This window comes from Sorex fumeus, unplaced genomic scaffold (genome assembly GCF_029834395.1).
Source record: "Sorex fumeus unplaced genomic scaffold, SorFum_2.1 ptg000195l, whole genome shotgun sequence".
NCBI classification, from domain to species: domain Eukaryota; kingdom Metazoa; phylum Chordata; class Mammalia; order Eulipotyphla; family Soricidae; genus Sorex; species Sorex fumeus.
This window is the reverse complement of record NW_026606252.1, coordinates 427,548-450,558: the sequence shown is the minus strand read 5'-3', so window position 1 is coordinate 450,558 and position 23,011 is coordinate 427,548. Positions and strand designations below refer to the sequence as shown.

General features: G+C 51.6%; 1 protein-coding gene across 1 annotated transcript in view; it reads right to left on the bottom strand.

Moving 5' to 3' along the window:
- XPR1 (xenotropic and polytropic retrovirus receptor 1) overlaps positions 1-23,011 on the bottom strand; it is a 154,244-nt gene that overhangs the window by 17,335 nt on the left and 113,898 nt on the right. Inside the window, exons 8-11 of the mRNA XM_056108148.1 lie at positions 19,416-19,606; positions 17,946-18,125; positions 12,322-12,493; positions 10,435-10,629 (exon numbers count right to left, since the gene is read on the bottom strand). Coding sequence (XP_055964123.1) covers positions 10,435-10,629; positions 12,322-12,493; positions 17,946-18,125; positions 19,416-19,606 — 738 coding nt within the window. The remainder of the gene's footprint in view (positions 1-10,434; positions 10,630-12,321; positions 12,494-17,945; positions 18,126-19,415; positions 19,607-23,011) is intronic.

Sequence of the window (23,011 nt, the reverse complement as noted above, 5' to 3'; positions counted from 1 at the left end):
ACTCCCAGTTCGCCTCTATGGCAGGCTCTCTCTCTCCCTCCTCTCTCTCTCTGTGTCTCTCTGTCTCTATCTCTGTCTCTCTCCTTTCGGGCACTGCGGTTTGCAATACAGACGCGGAAAGGTTAACCAGGACTACTCCTTTCCCTACTTTTAACACTCAGTTCTTGTCCAGAGCGATCCTTCCCCGCTATTACGGTCACCCTGGTCCCTTCTCTCTCTGACCCACCCTCCGCCCCACACACGCTTGCGGTTGATTCCAGCCACTGACCAGTCCCCCTCGCCCGTTTTCCCTGGTTCCATGTCCATCCGCTGATATCGCCACATTTCTTAAGAAAGAGGTTAGAACCAGCCTCCTCCATCTGACCGCCACCTTCATATTACCCATCAACTTCCTCCTCCTCCTCCTCCTCCTGCTGCGGAGGTATCTCTTGCCCTGCTGTCTCGGTTTACCCAGAAACCCCTCCCCCGTTTCTGCAGGCCCCGTTTTGGACAAAGATCCCAACCCTCCCCCCTCCCCACCACCCTGCTGACTCAGTGCACGGAATCACGCCCCGTTCTAGAACAAACTCTTTCCTCGCCACCACATGGGTTTCTATCATCTGCATCCGCCACTTTACTGGCCAGCTTCGAGTGGAACAGCTCACTGGGTGAGGAACAAACGCACGACCCAGAGAACATTCGAGAAAGACAGCTCGAAGCAATCGCGGTTTCTTCCCCCCCCCATGAGCAGGGGCTTCGCCTCACTGGACAGTCCTGCAAACACCAGTTGCCATTACTAAGCGACTCATCTACTGCGGGCGTTTGATCTTTCAGGTTTGTTTTCCCTCTTGAACGCTATAAATTAATTCCTTTTCGCCCATTTCTCTAATTGCATCCGTGGGGGAAAAGTGATTGGAGAGGAGTTATTGTAGCCAAAGGAATAAATGACTGGGAGATTCTTAGGAGAATCACCAAGTCGTTTACTTGCAAGCTCCAGAGAGAGCATCTTTGTCTCTCCACGTACTTCCCAGCAAGGAGCAGAAACACGTCTTTGACCAGACATTTGTGTAATGCGCATTTCTTTTGCTATTAGAGAAGTATAAGCAGGTCCATTCTGCAAAATTCCGTTTATGTTCTTATTTTTTTTTGGGGGGGGGCTGTTGGGTCCACACCAGGTGATGTTCAGGGCTTACTCCTGGCTCTGTGCCCAGGGATCACTCCTGGCAGTGCTCAGGGTACCAGGCTTACTCCCGATTCTGTGCTCAGAGATCATTCCTGGGAGCGCTGAAAAGTGATCTAACCCGGGTCAGCCCCGTGCAAGGCAAATGTCCTACCCGCTGTACTATCCTATCCTCCATCTGGCCCGTTAATGTTCTTTTCCAAAGGGAAAAAAAATGCTGCGTTCAACTGACATCCGTACTGTGGGAGAGTAGACCAAGTTCAAAGTCCCTGTTCCCTTCCCCACATCCCCCCTGCCTGCCTCACCTGGCCCGAGCGAGCAGTTTCCTTCTGGCCATAGGCCAGACACTGGGAGCCAGGACACGAGACAGGTGTGGAGGCCGAGGGCTTACCTGACCCCAGGCACCATTCACGGAGTGGAGAGTTCTCACTCAGCTACCTGTGGGGACCCCGAAATGAAGAGCCCCGCAACAGGGAAGAGATGGCGCCAAAGGAATACCGCCTGGCGGAGTCCAGCCCATCTGAGCAATTTCTAGCTGCCCACAGAACCAACAGTGAGAATAGGTCACTGTGCTTTAAACTGCTGAGTTTAGAGTGGTTGATTATGGAGCAGAAGCTGATGAGCCAGTCACGGCATATAACTCTCAAGGGAAAGACTCACTGCACATAACTCCGAAGGGAGAGACTCACTGCACATAACTCTGAGGGGAGACTCACTGCATACAACTCCGAGGGGAGAGACTCACACCAAACAACTCTGAAGGGGGAGATTCACCGCACAATAACTCCAAGAGAAGAGATTCACTGCACAACAAATCCAAAGAGAGAGATTCACTGCACATAACTCCAGAGTGAGAGACTCACTGCACATAACTCTGAAGGGAGACTTACTGCACGTAACTCCAAAGGGAGAGACTCACTCAGAATCTAGCACTTAACAGGGTTTTTTTTTTTTGGTTTTTGGGGTCACACCTGCGATGCTCAGGGGTTACTCCTGGCTCTGTACTCAGGGATCTCTTTTGGCAGTGCTGGGGGACCCTATGGGATGCTGGGGATTGAACCTGGGTTGGCCATGTGCAAGGCCTAGGCCCTCCCTGCTGTGCGATTGCCCTTGCTCCCCCACTTAATGGTTTTTAAAGTAACAAACTCCTAGCACAGATTCAAGGCCTCCTATGTGCCTGATCATTTTTTCCTTCCTTCCTTCCTTCCTTCCTTCCTTCCTTCCTTCCTTCCTTCCTTCCTTCTTCTTTTTCTTTTTGCATCACACCTGACGATGCACAGGGGTTACTCTGGTTCTGCACTCAGAAATCACCCCTGGCGGTGCTCAGGGAACCATATGGGATGCTGGGAATTGAACCCGGGTCAGCCGCGTACAAGGCAAACGCTCTCCCCGCTGTGCTATTGCTCCAGCCTCTCTTTCTTTCTTTTTAATGTTGAAAAGACATTAACTTCTAACACAGTAACTTTTCACCAATCATTTTAGTGTAAAATGGAAGACAATGAAAGCAGAACATTTTAAACTCTACTTTCATACTTTCAAGCAGCAACTATTCAATCCCTTTCTAATTAGACAGAGCAATTTTCAATGCCTTTAAAACATCCCTGAGACTCTCCCAATCATCACGCAGTAAAGTAGTACTATTGAAAAAATAAAGTTTTTGTGCTTGAGTGTTTCAAAAGCAATGCAAGATGCTGGCAAACACAACCAGGTACGAGAGCAGTTAAGCAAGCAAAGGCCAGGCCGGGCACGCGCTCAGGGGGAGAACTCACCATCTGCTACTATTAAAGGGGCAACCCCTGGCACTGCAGAAAAACTGGTGACTCAAGATAAAACACTGTCCGGGTAGAAACGGGTGTAATTTGTTCTCATGACAAGGAAAAGTCAGGGCAGGAGAAACAGCACAGCGGGTAGGGCATTTAACTTAAACGTGGCCAACCAGGGTTCGATCCCCGGCATCCCACAGGGTCCCCCAAGCACCTCCAGGAGTGATCCCTGAGTGCAGAGCCAGGAGTCAGCCCTGAGCATCGCAGGGTATGACACTCCCCAACCTCAAAAAGGGAAGAAAATTCAAAGGGAACTTCATTTATTGGAACCCCCAGTCAACACTGATACAAAGCAATTGGCAGTGAGGCGTGACTGGATGATTAGGGTAAGATGACAAAACCGTTTGAAATGAGCACAGACAGAAGCAGCTCAGGAAATGCTTGTTAAAGGCACGTCACTGCTCGGACGCAGACCGCAGCGCATTATTCCCTTTCAGAGCTGCAGTGAGACTGAAGTTCAGATTAACACACGATGCATCCTCAAAGATGCTGTTCCTCAGGCTAGGAGAATCACAGTGCGATGGATCTGATTTTTTTTGGGGGTCCTACCTGGCGATTCTCAGGGGTTCTTCCTGGCTCTGCACTCAGGAATCACTCCTGGCGGTGCTTGGGGGACCCTGTGGGATGCTGGGAATCGAACCCGGGTCAGCTGCGAGCAAGGCCGATGCCCTACCTGTTGTGCTATCACTCTGGCCCTGGATCTGATTTCAAAAGGGTTAAAGACGCTGAAGTACTTTTCAATAAAAAGTCATGCACAAAGGCACTTAGCCACAAGAGTTGTTTGCAAAAACTGGGTGTGTGTCTTACCCCTAACCCTCCCCCTGCACCGCACCCCCAGAAGTGCATGCAGAATACATTTCCCTTGAGGATTCAAACGCCGGGCACTGGACATCTGTATTCTGCCCTCCCGAGACTAAATCTGGACTCAGCTCCCGACGACTGCAACTGAGGAGGGCAGGGGAGGGGGGACACACTGGCGGCCCTGGAAGGGGGCCGAGTGGACAGCGTGTGCCCACTGCACAATGCAGAGCCCGCGGCAGGGAAGGCCCTGAGGGACGGCTGAGGAATCCTTATGAGGGGCTCGAGGCCCCGGAGAATGTTAAACAGAGGAAATGCAGGAGGGAATCTTGGAGCTGGAGGCCAGGCCAAGAGGACAGCAGCCAGGAGCCGGCTCCAGTCTCCAGTTTCTCCCCCCAGGGTAAGTTTTAAAAGCTGTAGGGCTAAGGCCAGACTGGCAAATGCCCGCCAACATCCACAATTTGGAAGTTCTTTTTTTTTTTTTTTTTTAAAAAAAGCACTGTCTTCCTGTTGTTGATCGATTTTCTCCAGCGGGCACCAGTAACGTACCACTGTGAGACTTAAGTCTTTTTTTCTTCTCCATAATTGAGGCCAGCTAGAATTTATGAGTGTTTTAGAATGAAACGGTACAAGAAAAACAAAGTCCAGTGAGGTGCTCTTCCCCCACCAACGGGCAGAATGACACAATGGCTGCTTCTATGCTGACCCTGCCGGGGGCTTTCTCCGGCCCAAGGACACATTACTGACAGGCCTGCCTCCTCCACAGCCAATTCCAATGGCGACAGCACAATTACAATGAACTGGCTTTCAACGGAATTGTGCACAGATGTGTATAGGACACGGTGAAAGGGACAGCCTTCTCTCAAACCATGATGCCTAAAAGGAAAGAGAGAGGGAGAGAAAAGAGGGGGAGAGAGAGGGAGGGAGAGGGGGAGGGAAGGAGAGAGGGATAGAGAGAGGGAGAGAGAGGAGGGAAGGAGAGGGATGAAGAAAGAGGAGAGGGAGAGAGAGGGATGGAGAGGGAGAGAGAAGGAGAGGGGGAGAGGGATGGAGAGAGAAGGAGGGAAGGAGAGGGATGAAGGGAGAGATGGAGAGGGAGAGAGAGAGGGAGAGAGAGGGAGGGAGAGGGATGGAGAGAGAGGGAGAGAGGGAGAGAGGGGGAGGGAAGGAGAGAGGGATGAGAGGGAGAGGAGGAGGGAGAGAGGGAGAGAGAGGAGCGAAGGAGAGAGGGATGGAGGGAGAGAAAGAGGGAGAGTGAGGGAAAGGGAGGGAGGGAAGAGGGATGGAGAGAGGGAGGGCGGGAAACAGACAGACAGAGACAGAGAGAGAGAGAGAGAGAGAGAGAGAGAGAAGAGAGGTGCCTGCCATAGAGGCAGGTAGGGGGTGGGGGTGACGGGAGGGAACCCGGGGCCACCGGTGCTGCGAAATGTGCCCCGGTGGAGGGGCGGGTGTTGGAGCACCGTATGAGACTGAAACGCAATCGTGCACAATTTTGTCATGCTCTATCTCACGGTGAGTCAATAAAGAGACAGCCTCGGCTGCTAGCTCCAAACAAAGTGAATTTCCCTTTTGTCTGTAAAATCGACGATGCAAACTACAACACAGTGCCCCGTGAGCTCAGGTGGTGTTTCTTCACTGCGAGGGGGGCCGGCTGCCTTAGCTCCACGCGTAAGCCTCCCTCAAAAGGGGGGCCTAGATGCCCCCCACTTCAAAAGTGCATCCAGCTCTAGTAGGAGATCCCCCACCTCCATTTTTCACAAATCCATACGGCACGACATAAAACATAACCTTCGAGACCATCCTGGAAATGCCCCCAGTCATGGTGTTACCATGGCAACACCTCCAAGAAGATGCAAATCCGAGTCTGAACAATTGCTACCTTACACCTCCCCCCCCCATAAAATGATTCCTTTGTAATCGTGCAAACAACTTGAAAAATATCAAGCCCATTAGCCACACAGAACCTATTCTCTTGATTCCTGATTAGTTCCAGCCGCTGCTGCCTGATGCCCCTTCTTTTTGAATAAGGTCCAAGGGAAAAAAATTTCCTTCAACTTTTAATCATCATTCAAGGTTAATTTTCCTGCTGGGCCCTCCCCTCCCCGCCTCGAGCTCGCTTTCCATTTTGTCTTGTTTACGGCATTCTGATAAAATTTTTTTTTGTAATATAAGCAATGTAACATATAGCAAGTACACATTTAAACACATTTAAAGTGTTTTTTTTTAAATCTCAGAGACATAATTAAGAGAAGTAGATAATGATCCTTTTTTAAAAAAAATTGTTATGTTTATTTATATAGCATACACAGACAGCACGGCCTACCTATTTAGTTTTCTGAGACTTTTAACTTGAGTTGTAATGTGCCCAATAAAATTTCAGACAATGATCCCTTCTTTAAAGAAAAAAAAAAAGAGCTTATTGAAAAAAAAAAGGAAGGGCTAGGAACTTGGCACTGTGGAACCCTTCCTTGGTGGGCATGTGTGAGGTGTTGGGTTCAATTCCCACACCAAAGAACAGACAAATAAAACACACACATACACACACACACACACACACACACACACACACACACACACACACACACCAAAACAAAACAAAAAACAAACAAAAGAAAAAACCTCAACCCAAGAAAATCTAACCCCCCCCCAAAAAAAAAATCCCAAACCAAGCTACCTGTGGGCACACAAGTCACAAGTTTGGTAAATACACAGCTACCGCCACATTCCTGACTGGTGCCTGCGTCCTACAATGCCTCAGTGTTAAGTCTCTTCATCCTTTGATGCACCCAATTAATGCCCTTCTGCGCTCTGCTTCCCTCCTAGATCATACAGACTAGAGAGGAGTAGAAAGACACAGTTGCAAGTCTCACAATGTTACTGGGCCCCTCAAGCAAATTGATGAACAAAGGAAGGACAGTGACAGTGACAGCCCTGATATTCTCCATAAAGGATACCTCCTTTTCTCTACACACTTTGGCACCCACTTACCAAGCACCTCAGAATTGGGATTAAGAAGAGTTTACACAGGAGAGGATAGCAATGGGTTAATTTGAATCAACTTTTTTTTCCCTTTTTTCTGATATTGGGGGACTGGTTTTCCAGGTGGGGTGCACAGCAGAAATTCACGGAACCGAGAGCCTAGTACTCCACCGTGCTAAGAATCTTTTCAAATCAGGGAAAAAAAAAAAGGACGGACTCAAGAATTCTGCACGAGAAAATATAATAAAAGGCATTTGAGGGGCTGGAATGATAGCACAGCGGGGAGGGCATTTGTCTTGCACGCGGCCGACCTGGGTTCGATTCCCAGCATCCCCTAGGGTCCCCGGAGCACCGCCAGGAGTGATCCTTGAGTGCAGAGCCAGGAGTCAGCCCTGAGCATCGCTGGGTGTGACAAAAAAAGCCAAAAAAAAAAAAAAAATTAAAAAAAATGACCTTTCACTTGAAAAAAGAAAATCTAAATGCTGTGCATTTTGTTTATTACCGACTGGGATTCTGGGGTTGACGATACCGTTAGTGACGTCTGCCTTTGCACGTAACATGGAGTGCGGGTTTTTAAATTGAGGTTATTCCAGATTCACTCAGTAGAAATATTTTCGTTTTAAAATCGGAATGTTTAAAATACACTGGGAAAAGTACCTTTGAGCCATTTCTTTTTAATTATTTCAAGTTAAGATGAGAAACTCTGGACATAAACTTAAAAGATGTCAGAGAAGCAGCAGTTTCAGTAATACTAGTTTATTTTATTTATTTAGACAATGGCTTTATTTTTATTTATTTTTTGTGCTTTTTGGGTCAGGCGATGCACAGGGGTTACTCCTGGCTCTGCACTCAGGAATTACTACTCCTGGTGGTGCTCAGGGGACCCTATGGGATGCTGGACCCTATGGAATCGAACCCCAGTCGGCCACGGTCAAGGCAACCGCCCTCCCCGCTGTGCTATCGCTCTGGCCCCAGCAATACTAGTTTAAAATAACAGAATAAGAAATATTCATTTAATTTTCGTAGCTCTCAGGGAAAATAATGTTCCTTGAAAGAATTTTTGTGGGGACCACACACCCACTGGTGTGCAGGGGCCACTCAGAAGTACCGAGGTACCCCAAGTGGTACGAGAGCCCCAAGGCCTCCAGTAGGCTAAGCTCCTGGGACTTGCCAGCCCAGATAAATTCTTGTCTTCTGCTCTGCTCTGTTTTTGGACCACACCTCGCAAAATTACTCCTAGTGCTCAGGGACCCTATGGGATGCGGGGGATTGAACCCGGGTTAGCTGCGTGCAAGGCAGACGCCTTCCCTGCTGGACCATCCTCCGGCACCCCCAAGAAACTTTTTTTTTTGCTTTTTGGGTCACACCTGGCGATGCACAGGGGTTACTCCTGGCTCTACACTCAGGAATCACCCCTGGCGGTGCTCAGGGGACCATATGGGATGCTGGGAATGGGAATCGAACCCAGGTCGGCCGCTTGCAAGGCAAACGCCCTACCAGCTGTGCTATTGCTCCAGCCCCTCCAAGAAACTCTTTAAGGGCACCTACAGATGCAGAAGCAAATGCCAGAAACCACCGAAACATGAAAGCCTCGGCTTCCCACTTGAGCGTCAGATTTGGAGTGCTACCAGACTGGAAGTACCTAGACGTTCCGTTTCTTGGTGCGTGATCTGGCAACACGTTAGTGCGCTAATAGTGAACTCGGATAACCGTACTTATTTTCACCTGGGATGAGAGAAAGAAGAGAAGGATCCCTGGGTTTAACGGCATCCAGTTTTCAATCAGGGGCTGGAGTTCGCCATTCTCCTGTCAATCTGGGGCCTGGTGTGAGCCAGGCCCTCCTCACTGAGTCCCGCCTCACGGGGCCACATTCCCAGCCCCTTCAGCAAAAGCCTTGAAGATATATAAACCGTCTTCACTGAGTTGAGTCCTGCCACAGAACTTAGTTCTGAGATACTTAGTGGAGTTCTGCCACAGTACTTAGTTCTGAGGTACTTAGTGGTGTCCTGATACAGTAGTAAAACCACTGGCTATGTGATCACTGCACTAGGCACTTAGTTGAGTCCTGCCACATTACTTAGTTCTGAGGTGTTTAGTTGAGTCCTGACACAGTAGTAAAACCACTAGCTGTATAATCACTGCTCTAGGTACTTGGCTCAGTCCAGACACAGTACTCAGTTCTGAGGTACTTAGCTGAGTCCTGCCACAGTAGTAAAACCACTGGCTGTGTGATCACGGCCGTAGGCACTTAGTTGAGTCCTACCACAGTACTTAGTTCTGAGGTACTTAGTGGAGTCCTGACACAGTAGTAAAACCACTGGCTGGACGATCACTGCTCTAGGTACTTGGCTCAGTCCTGACATAGTACTTAGTTCTGAGGTACTTAGTTCAGCCCAGACACAGTACTCAGTTCTGAGGTACTTAATTGAGTCCTGCTACAGTACTCAGAGCTGAGTCCTGGCACAGTAGTAAAACCACTGGCTGTGTGATCACGGCACTAGGTACTTAGTTGAGTCCCGCCATAGTACTTAGTTCTGAGGTACTTAGTTGAGTCCTGCCGCAGTATTCAGTTCTGAGGTACTTAGCTGAGTCCTGATACAGTAGTAAAACCACTAGCTGTGTGATCCCGGCACTGGGTACTTAGTTGAGTCCTGCCACAGTACTCAGTTCTAAGGTACTTAGCTCAGTCCTGACGCAGTAGTAAAGCCACCGGCTGTGTGATCACGGCACTAGGAGAATCCACAGCGAAACGCGGAAGGACCGTGATCAGCTGGAGGGAATCACAAGGTCTGATCAAAGAAACCCGACAGACTCTTTCATGCCTCAGACACACTTTACAGAAATAGCAATTCTAGAACGGCAGCCGAGGCTCTTACAAATAGACCATCTGAACTTAAAAAAAAAAAAAAAAGAACAAAAAAAAACGAAGAAAAGAAAAAAAATCACTGGAAAGACATTTACCAAAGCACTTAAAAATAATTCTGAAATTTCAATTAGGACCGTCCTCACCACCCACACATGACAAGCGGCGGGGGGCCTGGAGGCGTGGGCGAGCCTGAGCAGACAAAGGCGGAGAGGAAGTGGGGCGTGTGATTGACAGTTCTTAGAAAAAGGTTAAAAACTCAAAAGGAGTGGCTGCCTGGAGTTCAGAGCCTAAAAGCTTCTTTTTTTTCCCCTCTTCCTCACAGAAGAGCAGTCTCCAGCACAGAACCAACCGGTTGCCATGGAGATACAAAAAAAAAGAGAGATGAGAGATGAGAGAACTCAATTTGCAGTTAAATGGGCTGGAAATAATTCTTACTACTCGGTGAAGGGAAAAGATAAAAAGCATACATGACTGTCACAGGAAATCTTTTTCACCTAGCGTCTCCCAACAGTATTACGAACAAGAAGTGCCTTAAGAAAAAAAAAAACAACAGCAAGGGCTGGAACGAGAGGACAGAGGGGAGGGCCTCTGCCTTGTACGTGGTCGATCCGGGTTCGACCCCCGGCATCCCATAGGGTCCCCCGAGCACCACCAGGAGTGATCCCTGAGTGCAGAGCCAGGGGTCAGCCCTGAGTATTGCTGGGTGGGACCCCAAAAACAAAAAACCAAACGAAAAAACCCCCAACAAAACCAATACCCCCCAAAACCTATAACCCTGCGTGGCAGCACCTCCGCCCGCCCGAGCCTACCTTTGTGGGTGCTGTACAGGGCTGCAAAAGTCACCGTGAAGAAGGTCGTGGAGTACTTGCCGGCGTTGACCAAGTGGGGAAAGGCCCTCCGGGTGTCCCGGTACCGGCGCAGGCACTGGATGAAGCGCAGCCATGCTGGGATGCACTGCACGATGGCACGGACGCCGTACGAGTACTTGTGGCAGATTTCCAGGTCTGTGGAGATGCCAAGGGGGGGGGGGGGGGGGGGGAGAGAATGTATCACGGTATCACATGGCCTGCCCAGGCGTTGTGGCCACAGCCTAGGCCTCTGGAGAGCCCGAGAGAGCAAGGCTTGCAAGCTGGAGTGTACTGCCTCTGTGAATGAGGTTGAACTGGAGCACTACCTCTCTGTGAGTGAGGGCAAACTGGAGCACTGCCTCTGTGAGTGATGTCGAACTGGAGCACTGTCTCTGCGAGTGAGTTCGAACTGCAGTACTGCCTCCCTGTGAGTGAGGTCGAACTGGAATACTGCCTGTGAGTGAAGTAGAACTGGAGTACTGCTTCTGTGAGTGAGGTCAAACTGGCGCACTGCCTCTGTGAGTGAGGTCGAACTGGAGCACTGCCTCTCTGCCAATGAGATCGAACAGGAGTACTGCCTCTCTGTGAGTGAGGTCGCCTGCTGGGGAACCCCGCTGTGTGGGAAAGGAAGGAGACACCCCCCTCGAAAGGGGGCAGGGCCAAAGGAGGGGGTGCTGGGTGAGGAAACAGCCCGTGTGAAACCGGCCGGGTGACTTGGGCCAACTCTGACCAAACCATGAGCTTCCCCGGGAGCTGTTCGTTTAGAGGGTTTTCTCCCCTCTTTAAGGATAGCACCAGGGCTGAAGTGATAGCACAGCAAGGAGGGCATTGGCCTTGCACCGTCTGCTCTGGGTTCGATCCCCGGCATCTCACAGGGTTACCCCGAGCACTGACAGGAGTGATTTCTGAGTGCAGAGCCAGGAGTAACCCCTGTACACCATCAGGTGTGACCGAAAAACAAAAAAAGAAGAGCACCAAGGCTTCCAGGGGTCCCCATAGGTTGTGCTCTTGACCTCAGTAACAGGAAGAGGCAGCAAAGTAGTTCCACCCCTTGGACCCCCCAGCCCGGGGTCTCGGCCCATAGAATGAATGAGGGGGACAAATAGGGAGGGGCTGGTATTTTGGGGGGACAAAGGGGCAGTTGTAATGTGACCAATCTGGGTGCTGTGTGCTCCAGTGTCGGTTGCAGGTCACGTTTGACACTGTCTGCGTTTGTTTGGCCACTAAGGCAAAGCTCACTAACACCTCAGACTCGTGGCCTAAACGGAGCCAAAACGCAGCGCAGACCCTAGTCAGAATCAAGAATAACCTGGAATGACTTTCTCAAAGCACTCGACAGCACTTTGAAACAGTCAGCATTTTTAAAACTCATTTATTTTTTGCCTTTTGTTTGGGGGACGGGGGGGAGTGTTCACACCCAGCGATGCTCAGGGCTGACTCCTGGCGGTGCTCGGGGGACCCTATGGGATGCCGGGGATTGAACCCACGTCAGCCTCGTGCAAGGCCAGTGCCCTCCCCGCTGTGCTCTCGCTCCGGCCCCATGGTCAGCATTTTAAACGTTTTCTGAAGCTCTGGCGGCCTCAGAGGGGCGTTCGGTGCTCTGACTACTCACGCACCGCCTTCAGCTTTCTTTGCTTCAGTTTTGGAGTACTTCAAGTTGTAAATTTCTTGGCAAATGAATGGCTCCGACGCTACCCCGGGACTTAAGTGCCAAGCTGTATCAGATAAAGAGGCTGCGGAAGCCTGCCAGGCCCATCTAATTCCGTGCAGAATGTGACTGGCGGCGTTTCCGCCGCCTTCCATCTCTCCTGGCTCACGCTGGCGGCGGGGACGCGGCTCATACTCTACCTTCTGACTCCTTTGGCAAGAGGCCGGTGCTTTCGTTCCATTTGAGCTCGAAGCTGTAGAAACAGGTCATGTATTCCAAGTCCATGAGGATCACGGAGAGGCTGTTGAGCTGGTCGGCCAGCCAGAAGTCGGCGAAGCCCACCTTATGGAAAGGGGCCGTAAATACCCGAAACTGGGAGGGAGAGAGGGAGGGAGAGAGAGAGAGAGAGGAGAGAGAGAGAGAGAGAGAGAGAGTTAGAACGCACAGAAAAAAGGGAAGTTTCTATGATATCGAATGCATGTGCAATCATGCAGCATGACGACTGCAGCCGTTCAGATGGAAACCTGTGACCCGTTTGCAGACACCGGGACCTGCAGTGTGGCCGGGCGGGAAATTAGTAGGGAAGGGGATGAACTGAATGGATGACCAAGGAAAGGACAGGAACGGGGTGGGGGGAGGGAGGCAGGAGTGGCTGCAGATAGAGAGCAGAGTCAAGAGTGAAGTGGGGAGGGAGAAGGGAAGAGAAATGAGAGAAAGGGAGAGGAAGAGGAAGAAGAAAGAGGGAGAGGGAGGGAGGGAGGAGAGAGAGAGGGAGAGAGGAAGAGAGAGGGAGAGGAGGGAGATGAAGAGAGAGGGAGAAGGAGGAGAGGAAGAGAGAGAAAGGGAGAGAGGGAGAGGAAGGGAAGGAGGAGAGAGAGGGAGAAGGAGAGAGGGAGCAAGAAGGAAGAGGGAGAGATGGAGGAGAGGGAGAGAAAGAGAGAGGGAGAAAAGGTAAGAGAGGGAGAGAGAGAGAGGGAGAGGGAGAGAGCGAGGGAGAAAGGGAGAGGCTGAGATCTCCCATTGGGTTTCTGGCATTCGGCCGGAGACCCCTGGCTCAGAGTAACTCCCGAATGTTCTTCTCTGGGACCGGAGCTTCCTTAACGACACCCAGTGCCTGGCCCGCAGCAGGCTTCGGATCTAAGCAGCGTCCCTCTGAGCTCTGTGGGTGGGGGGTGTGGATGCAGGGGTGCAGGGAGAAGGGACGGGAACGACCCCCCGCGCTGCTACTGTTCTCGCCCACGGTGCCTTCGAGGGCCACAACCTCAGAGCGAGGGACAACCCTGACCACATTGCAGATGCCTGCGACATCCTTCATCCAAAGCAGTGCCCGAGCAGAGGGAAGGAAGGGTCAGGCCCGGACGGGGTGGGACGCGCAGTGCAGTTCCGGGGGGCGGCGGGGGGGGAGTCTCACGGTTCCACGGGGAACGGAGTGGGGAATTGGGGGCAGCGTGAGGTCCCAGAGAGTCCAAGCAGGCGGGAGCGGCCGCGGAGTCTGGCGCTTGGCTCTGCTCACCCTTGGCCGGTGCTTCTGATTCTTCTCTAATTGCCACCGTGTCTCTGCTTATTATTTCAGGGAGATAAGCAGCTGAATTAAAAACCCGCGCCGGGTGCCAACGATCCGTAACAGACACCGGCCTGGCGCGTCGCGGGGCAGACAGGCGGCTGCGGGGGTCCCCGGGGGACATTCCTGGCCGGGGCGGACACAGTTCGAGGCCAGGGCGAGGTCTCCTCACCCCTCTCAGTCGCGGGGGGCTCGCCGTGAGGCTCAGATGACAAACAACACAGAGCGAGTTTCTGGCAAGGGACGAGGGGGGCGGGGGGGGGCGGGTATCCGTCATCTGTAGTGTTTTGAGCAATTTTAGGGCGCAGGATGGACTAAGAGGCTGCCAAGCGTTTTGTCAAAACAGAAGGACGTGGGGTCGGAGCAATAACACAGAAGGGAGGGCGTTGGCCTTGCATGTGGCTGACCCAGGTTCGATCCCCGGCATCCCATAGGGTCCCCTGAGCACCGCCAGGAGTGAGTCCTGAGTGCAGAGCCGGGAGTCAGCCCTGAGCATCGCCGGGTGGGACCCAAAAAGCAAGCAAACAAAAAGCACACACACACACACACACACACACACACACACACAACACAACCTCAAAACGCCAACAACAGCAGGAACCCATTAGGCCCTGACATAAGAGTTCCTCGCAGGGGCTGGAGCAATACTGCAGCGGGTAGGACATTTGCTTTGCATGCGGCCGACCTGGGTTCGATCCCCAGCATCCCAGAGGATCTCCCGAGCACCGCCAGGAGTGATTCCTGAGTGCAGAGCCAGGAGTCAGCCCTGAGCATCGCCGGGTGGGACCCCAAAAGAAAAAAAAAAGAGAAAAAAGAAAATGATGTAGATTCCCCGGGGAACAGCACTAAGAGATGCTGGCATTGGTCAACGGCTGCTCTGCTGCCCGCAGACACCGCCAGCTGTGGGCAAACGGTATTGAAACCGCTGTGCTGGTACTGAGTTCGCCCAAACACAGGTGGCTGAAGCTGGTGTTTGTGCAGTGGGTGGGTTGAGCCCTACACAGTGGTCACTACCTCAGAGGTCACTCCTGACTGAGCTCAGGGGACCCTATGGTCCCAGAGATCAAACTGGGGTCAGCCATGCATGGAAGGCAGGTGGCTTACCTCCAGAACTCTCTCTATGGCCCCTTAATTTCTACTTTTCTGAGTCAGGAAAAGTTCCGGTCTTGCTGAATTTCACTTTTTTCCTTTTTGGGCCATATCCGGCAATGCTCAGGGCTTACTCCTGGCTCTGCACTCAGCAATCACTACTGGTGGTAACTGGGGGACCCTATGGGATGCTGGGGATCGAACCTGGGTCGGTCGCATGCAATGCCAATGCCCTCCTTGTCGTACTATCGCCCCGGCCCTAAATTTCACTTTTCTATACCATCAGTCTGAGCTGGCAGATCCGAATCCAGTGCTCTGGGGAAAGGGCCCAGTCAGTGGAGTGGCTGCAGGGTGAGGACACAGGGGCCAGGGAGTGGGGCGGCGGGAGGGCGCTCATCCTGCATGGGTCCAACCTGGGTTCGATCCCCAGTATCCCTCGGCCCTCGGAGCCCCGCCAGGAGTGATTCCTGAGCTTGCCAGGAGTGGCCCCCAAACTCCAAAACTACCTAAAACATTTATCTCCGACTGGGGCCACCTGTATCTAACTCCTCTGAGTCTGGGTTGCTTTTTTTTATCAGCTGCGAACTGGAGCTGCAACCTCATGGACTCCCGCAGGGTTCCTTGCACACAGCCAACCCAGGTTCGATCCCCGGCATCCCCTAGGGTGCCCCCGAGCACCGCCAGGAGTGAGTCCTGAGTGCAGAGCCAGGAGTCAGTCCTGAGCATCGCCAGGTGGGACCCAAAAAGAAAAATAAAACAAACAAACAAACAAAAAAAAATCAAGGATAAAAAGAGACAGAAAAAGGTACTTTAGGGTAGGGCTTAAAAGACCTATTACGTTCTACAGATATGCAATATATTCCTATTTTCCTATTTTATTATTTATGTATTTATCCTATTTTCCTATTTTATTATTTATTTACTTAGGGTCACACCTGGTGATGCACAAAGGTTACTCCTGGCTCATGCACTCAGGAATTACTCCTGGCGGTGCTTGGGGGACCATATGGGATGCTGAGAATTGAACCCAGGTCGGTCGCGTGCCAGGCCAACGCCCTCCCTGCTGGGCTAACGCTCCAGCCCCTGTTTTCCTATTTTAAATAGTCGGCACAGCAGGAAGTGAACCTTGCTCTCGCCTTACGTCTATTCTGATAGCAGGGACGGGTGATGATCTGACCAGAGCAGACCGCTAAATACCGGAAAGACCCATTTCCAAATGCCATCGCATCGCAGAGGGCTTATTTGGGAACCTGCACAGGCCCAGGGCCTGGGGTACCAACTCCGCATGCAGGAGCCTGAGGCCCGAGGCTGGCACTGGCTGGGGCGGCCCCCAGACAGCAAGACACGCTGCCAGCCGCCTGTCCATCAGCTGCTGTTTTTGTTTTGGAAACCTGACACACAGTTTCCTAACTGGATTTCCAAGAAGGCAAATACAGATTTAGAAAGAGGAGGGCCGGCTTTATGAAAGATTAGAGATGGAACAATGTGACCGACGACATTCCTATCAGAATCTCAGCTGCTTCTAAAAACAAGCGTCTTTATTTTTATTTATTTATTTTTTGCTTTTTGGGTCACACCCAGCGATGCTCAGGGGTCACTCCTGGCGGTGCTCAGGGGACCATATGGGATGCTGGGAATCGAACCCGGGTCGGCCGCGTGCAAGGCAAACGCCCTATCCGCTGTGCTGTTGCTCCAGCCCCAAAAACAAGCGTCTTTAAAAAAAAAAAAAAAGGGAATATACCAGTGATATAGATTCGATTTTAAATAGGGATGGAAAGACCCATCCCTGCTTCCCACAATGTCCCCGAGACATACTCTCTTCCCACTAAAAATTCAAGTTAAAAAGGGGCTGGAGCGAAACTACAGTGGGGCAGGCATTTGCCTTGCACGTGGTCAACCTGGGTTCGATCCCCAGCATCCCGTGGGGTCCCCCGAGCACTGCCAGGAGTGATTCCTGAGTCAGAGCCAGGAGTCAGCCCTGAGCATCGCTGGGTGTGACCCAAAAAGCAAAAAAAAAAAAAAATCAAGGAAAAAAAGAGACAGAAATGTACTTTAGGGTAGGGCTTAAAAGACGCACATATATGTTCTAGAGATAAGTAATATATTCCTATCTCACTCGGCCGTCTGAGGCACCCCGGAAGCTGTGAATGCAACCCAAGCATTCCTGCTGATTTCTTGGAAGTGAGCAGCAGTCTCTCCTAGAGCCTCTTTTTCAAAATTCCTGGATCAGGGATCACTCCTGTTGGGCGTGGGGGACCCTATGGGGTGCCTGGGAGCCGGCCCCGTGCCAGGCAGGCGCCCACTGTCATCTTTCCACCCCCTGCTAAGTGGGGTCTTCATCAGAGAACCCACAGGCTCCACTTCCACACCAGATAACGGATATTCATGCAGTGAGGAGATCGGTAAGGAGTGAGAACTGAAATTTATTAAAAACGAGACTCCAGGGGCTGGAGCAATAGCACAGTGGATAGGGCGTTGGCCTTGCACACAGCCGACCCGGGTTCGATTCCCAGCACCCCATATGGTCCCCTGAGCACCGCCAGGGTAATTCCTGAGCACAGAGCCAGGAGGAACCCCTGTGCATCGCCGGGTGTGACCCAAAATGCGGGGAGGGAAAAAAAAGAGACTCTAGGTTAGCCTCTCAAATTAAACTAGGTGATGTCCTCCCGCTGTCTGCTGTTAGACAACCAACCTCCCAGGAAAGAAAACTGTCTGCAGTCCCGCTCAACATGACTGGTAGGCAAAGGTCAGTTTTACCCAACTTTGAAAAAACTCACTGGTGTCAGGATGTGAGGCCGGCAGCAAAGCACAAGCCTCCCACATGGGGTATTGACACCGGTACCACATGCCTCTCCTGTCCCCAAGTCCTGCAGCGAGTATGTGACAAAGCAAATGTGAACGATTATTGATCGATTTGCAAAAACAGTTTCCATATCTGCGCACAAAGCAAGAGGGAGAACGCGTTGAGTGTTTTTCCTGGGGTCACTGCACACGGGTTGGGGGTGCCCATGGTCACTGCACGTGGGTTGGGGGTGACCGTGTCCTGGGGCCTCGGACAGGGGCACCGCTGACCCCCGCCGGGACCCGGCTGTGGGGTGGGGGGTGGGGGGTCTCCTGGAAGAGGCTGATGACCAACACGTCATTTCGAACAGGCCCACGCGGGTCTCTACTCACCAGCAGCTTGAGTAGCCAGAAGCGGGACTTGTAATAGAAGGTCTTGGTGGGGTTGATGAGGAAGAGAGCCATGAAGCCGTAGAGGAGCAGAGGGTACGCGTAGGTGGGGATGGCACCGATGGGGGCGAAGAAGCAGGCCAGAAGGCTCAGGCACCACAGGATACCCAGGAAGCCAGCGATCTGGGGACAGAAAACGCATCTTTTAAATTCTGACCCTGGGGGCTGGAGCAATAGCACAGTGAGTAGGGCGTTTGCCTTGCACGCAGCTGACCCGGGTTCGATTCCCAGCATCCATATGGTCCCCTGAGCACCGCCAGGAGTAACTCCTGAGTGCAGAGCCAGGAGGAACCCCTGTGGATCGCCGGGTGTGACCCAAAAAGCAAAAAAAAAAAAACCAAAATAAAAAAAAAAAATTCTGACCCTGACGCAGAGGTAGCTCAGGTGAAGCCACAAAGCCAATCCCCTCTTTTCCAAATTTTTATTTATTTATTTATTTATTTATTTAATTTATTGATGTTTGGGTCCCACCCGGCGATGCTCAGGGCTGACTCCCGGCTCTGCATTCAGGAATCACTCCTGGCTGCGCTCGGGGGACCCTGTGGGATGCCGGGGATCAAACCCGGGTCGGCCGCGTGCAAGGCAAATGCCCTATTCTTTTTTTTTTAAATAAATTTTAATAAATTTTATTGGATCACTGTGAGATATAGTTACAAACTTTCATGATTACATTTGAGTCATACAATGAGTAACCATCCCTCCACCAGTGCACATTTTCCATCACCAATGTCCCCAGTATTCCTCCCGCCACCCCCCCCCCCCCCCCCCCAGCGGCCTCTGTGGCAGGTACCTTCCTTCTTACTCTCTAAGTTTGGGCATCATGTTTTTTTTTTGGGGGGGGGGGGTCATACCCGGCGATGCACAGGGGTTATTTCTGGCTCATGCACTCAGGAATCACTCCTGGCAGTGCTCAGGGGACCCTAGGGGATGCTGGGAATCGAACCAGGGTCGGCCGCATGCAAGGCAAACACCCTACCTGCTGTGCTATCGCTCCAGCCCCCATCATGGTTTTTATTTTATTTTTTTGCTTTTTGGGTCACACCCAGCCGATGCTCAGGAGTTACTCCTGGCTCTGCACTCAGGAATCACTCCTGGCGGTGCTTGGGGGACCCTATGGGATGCCGGGAACCGAACCAGGGTCGGCCGCATGCAAGGCAAATGCCCTACCCACTGTGCTATTGCTCCAGCCCCAGGGCATCATGGTTTTTAATACAGATGCTGAGAGGCCACCACGTTTGGTCCTTAGTCTACTTTCAGCACGCATCTCCCATCCTGGGCGATCCCTCCAACCATCACTGACTTAGTGGTCCCTCCTCCATCCCAGCTGCCTACCGACCCCCTCTTTGACTGGAAGGATTCCCCAGGCCCACAAAACCGACTCGCTGGCTGGGGCTGGGGGCCGGCGGGCGTTACCTCAAAGAGATGCTGGTGGGACAGGTTGCTCCTCGGGTTCAGCTCGAAGATGAGCACGTGGTTGACGCCGGCCTGCCGCCAGCCGTACGTATTGATGCCCAGCAGGAAAAGGAATTCGATCAGGAGAAAACCACCCCGGTAGATTCGTATCAAGGGCCATATGCTTCGACTTGTTTCAAGTTTAAATACAGCTGCAAGAACATTCGACTGGTGGTTAGACAATGTAGTATTGCATCCGTCGGAGCTCTCAGTAAAGAAACTCTGGCCCGCACGGGAGTCTCTTGGTCAGTGAAAACCTAAACCCGGACTGATGTCATCTAAAACGCAAGACTGACCCGCCGCCCCACATTCTTCCTCGATCCTGGCCCTGTCAGAGGGGGACTTCTGCCACTACACAATGGCTTGCATTCATTTTTTGCTTTTTGGGTCCCACCCGGCGATGCTCAGGGCTGGCTCCTGGCTCTGCACTCAGGAATCACTCCTGACAGTACTTTGGGGACCATATGGGATGCCGGGGATCGAACCTGGGTTGACCGCATGCAAGGCAAATGCACCCCTCCATGCTGTGCTATTGCTCCGGCCTCGAGATTTCAAACCCTAGTTAAACCAGGTGCAAATTCTTTAGTTCTCCTATGGTCTCACTTTTCTTTTTGGTCTTTGGAAAGCGTCAACGTTCTCCTAAGTTTATTCAAATAACATGTGAACCAAATAGATGCCTCAAATAACGTTTGGCCGCCTTTTAGGAGCACGTCATATATTTCCTTTTATTTTTCTTGCGCCGACTTCATTTTCCCCCATGCATCTGACATCTTTATTAAGTGCCTAGCTACATGGGAAAGCCGTCCAGGACGCAGGGACTCACTAATGCACAGCAGACAGAAGGGCGAGCTCCTGAACTCTTTCCCTCCTGCAGAATGTCAGACAGTGATAAGAGCTTTGAAGAGGGAGGGGAGTTTGGAGGAGGAGATTAAGGATGATGTCAGGAGCTATTTCAGGGTGCGTGATCAAGTTCTCTTAGGAGCTGACATTCGCGGGGAAGGCAGGAACAATGGATCCTGTGAGGAGCTGGAAATAGCGGGGACGCACGCGAGTCTGGTGCATTCCGAAGAAGAGACATTTATTCCAAGGGCTCTGGGAGAAAGGAGCGGGCAGCTGGGGAAAAGGGAACGGGAGACAGAGTGTGGGCGCAGCCGCGAGGCTAAACCTTGGTCTCTTGTGTGGGAAGCCGAGGAACGGTCTAGCAGGGACGGGACAGTCACGTCCCCCGTTTTCCAGGGCGACGCCCATGGTAGGAGGAAGGCCAGACCATCAGGCACCCGGCGCGGAGGCGAGGTGAGTTCCAACACCACCAGCTGAGGTATTTGTACATCAAGATGCGGCCAGAAAACCCCACAGTTGTGGGGCATGTCGGCAAATAACTGCAATGGAGTTCCAGGGAGAAGTGCAATGGAGTTCCAAAGAGAACTGCAATGGAGCTCAAGGGAGCAAGGGAGAACTGCAGAGGCCAGGGAGATGTTGCCAAAATGAGACAACGAACCTCTACTTAAAACTTCTAGGAAGGAGTTTCTTTCTGGGCCTCCCAAGTGGTGCTTGAGTCACACACAGCTGGAAAACAGGGCCCGGCGCTGCCAGCTGCCCCCTCAGGCCCCACCTCTGAATAGACCTAACTAAGACGGTGAAAAGATGAGCACATGCGAATCCAGAATGTTCCACACTCGCGGAGCGGGTTAGCCATTCGCGGAGGGAACACGCTGGGACTAGAAAGGAACGAGGAAGCATTGCCAAGCCCATGGGTGGAAGACATTAGACAGATACACTGCCCGGAGTGAACTGATACTATCTAGACATTTATGGCAGTTTGACTGTCATCAAGGCTTTCTAACAAATAATTGGTGGGTCAACTGGATATTCAGATAGAAAGAATGAAGCTAAGCCCCTACCTCACATCATATGCAGTGATCTCTCTCTCTCTCTCCCTCCCTTCCTCCCTCTTTCTCTCTCTCTCTCTCTTTCTTTCTTTCTTTCTTTCTTTCTTTCTTTCTTTCTTTCTTTCTTTCTTCTTTTTGGGTCACACCCGGCGATGCTCAGGGCTGACTCCTGGCTCTGTACTCAAGAATTACTCCTGGTGGTGCTCGGGGGGGGGGGGGGGGGCGGGGGGCCCTATGGAATGCCGGGGAATGAACCTGTGTCTGCCAAGTGCAGGGCAAACACCCTCCTCGCTGTGCTATCACTCCAGCCCTGCAAAATGACTTTTCAAAATGTACCAACGACCTCAATGTAAGAGCCAGAACCACAGATTTTTTTTTTTAAAAAAAGGATCTATCTCTTCACAATCATGAATTTGGCCATGAGCTGAACTTATTCAAAAAACAACAAGCTTCTGGCCACCGTAAAGTACGGGAAAGCCAATCCACCATGGGAGAAAACAGCTGTGAGTCACGTGTCAAGAACGGACTGAGTACGTGAGCACACAAGCTTTTTCCCACAGAGAATACACAAACAGCTAATAAGCACGTAAAAACACGCTCAGCAGCATTAGTCACTGGGGAACTGCAAATCAAAGCCATTAACAAAACACACTTCATCCCCATTAGGATGGCTAATTTTTTAAAAAGTGCCACCCCCGGCCCCACCCCGCCAAAAAAAAAAACAAACAAAACAAAAACTGCAAGCGTTAGTGATGGCGTGGATAAAACAGTCTCCTGAGCTGCTGCTGGTGGGAAGGGAAAACAGTGGAACCTCTGTTGAGAAAAAATGATCTGATGGTGCGAAAGACAGTGAAATGCAGAATTACCATTTCACTGAGTGCTTTGACCCCAAGTTACAGTCCGTCTCATTTCTTTATTTTTTTGCTTTTTGGGTCACACCCGGCTATGCACAGGGGTTTCCTCTTGGCCCTGCACTCAGAAATTACTCCTGGTGGTGCTTAGGGGACCCTACGGGATGCTGGGAATCGAACCTGGGTCAGCTGCGTGCAAGGCAAATGCCCTCCCTGTTGTGTCATCACTCCAGCCCCCATGGTCCACCTTCATGCTGCCAATAGGGTCTTGGGAGAGGCGAGCTGGGTACAGTGGAAGTGAGTCTTGTAATGACGGCGTCGTCTGGTTCAGCCTGGCCAGGACTATTTCCCCCCTTGCCAACGTTCAGAAACAACACAGCACCGGGTCAGTTACGCCAAATACGTCTGTGAAGTCTTGGAGCATTTTCCTTCAGCTGACCTGACGCTTCCTTGGCTGTCCACCGCACGGGGACAGGACCGCCTCCAACTGGTGTTTCTCCACCACTGCCCCCACCGGGGTCCCCAGCCTGGGAATCGGTCCCCTGGTTTCATGTGGTGACCCCCGATTTCCATGATTTTCAGGCCCTTTGGAATATCCAGGGTCTTAGAGGGAGTGAGCTGGGAAATGCCAATGGAAACCGTTTCCGACCGAAGGACATTGGAGTTCTGCCATTAGAAACGATACAAGGAATATCCTCCCTTAAAACAGGTTCAGACCCCTGTGTGGGCGTGTTTGTCGAATCGACTTCTAGATAGAAAATGGTTTCATCAAAGTGACTGTGTTAAAATTTTTTATACAGGGGCTTGAGTGATAGTA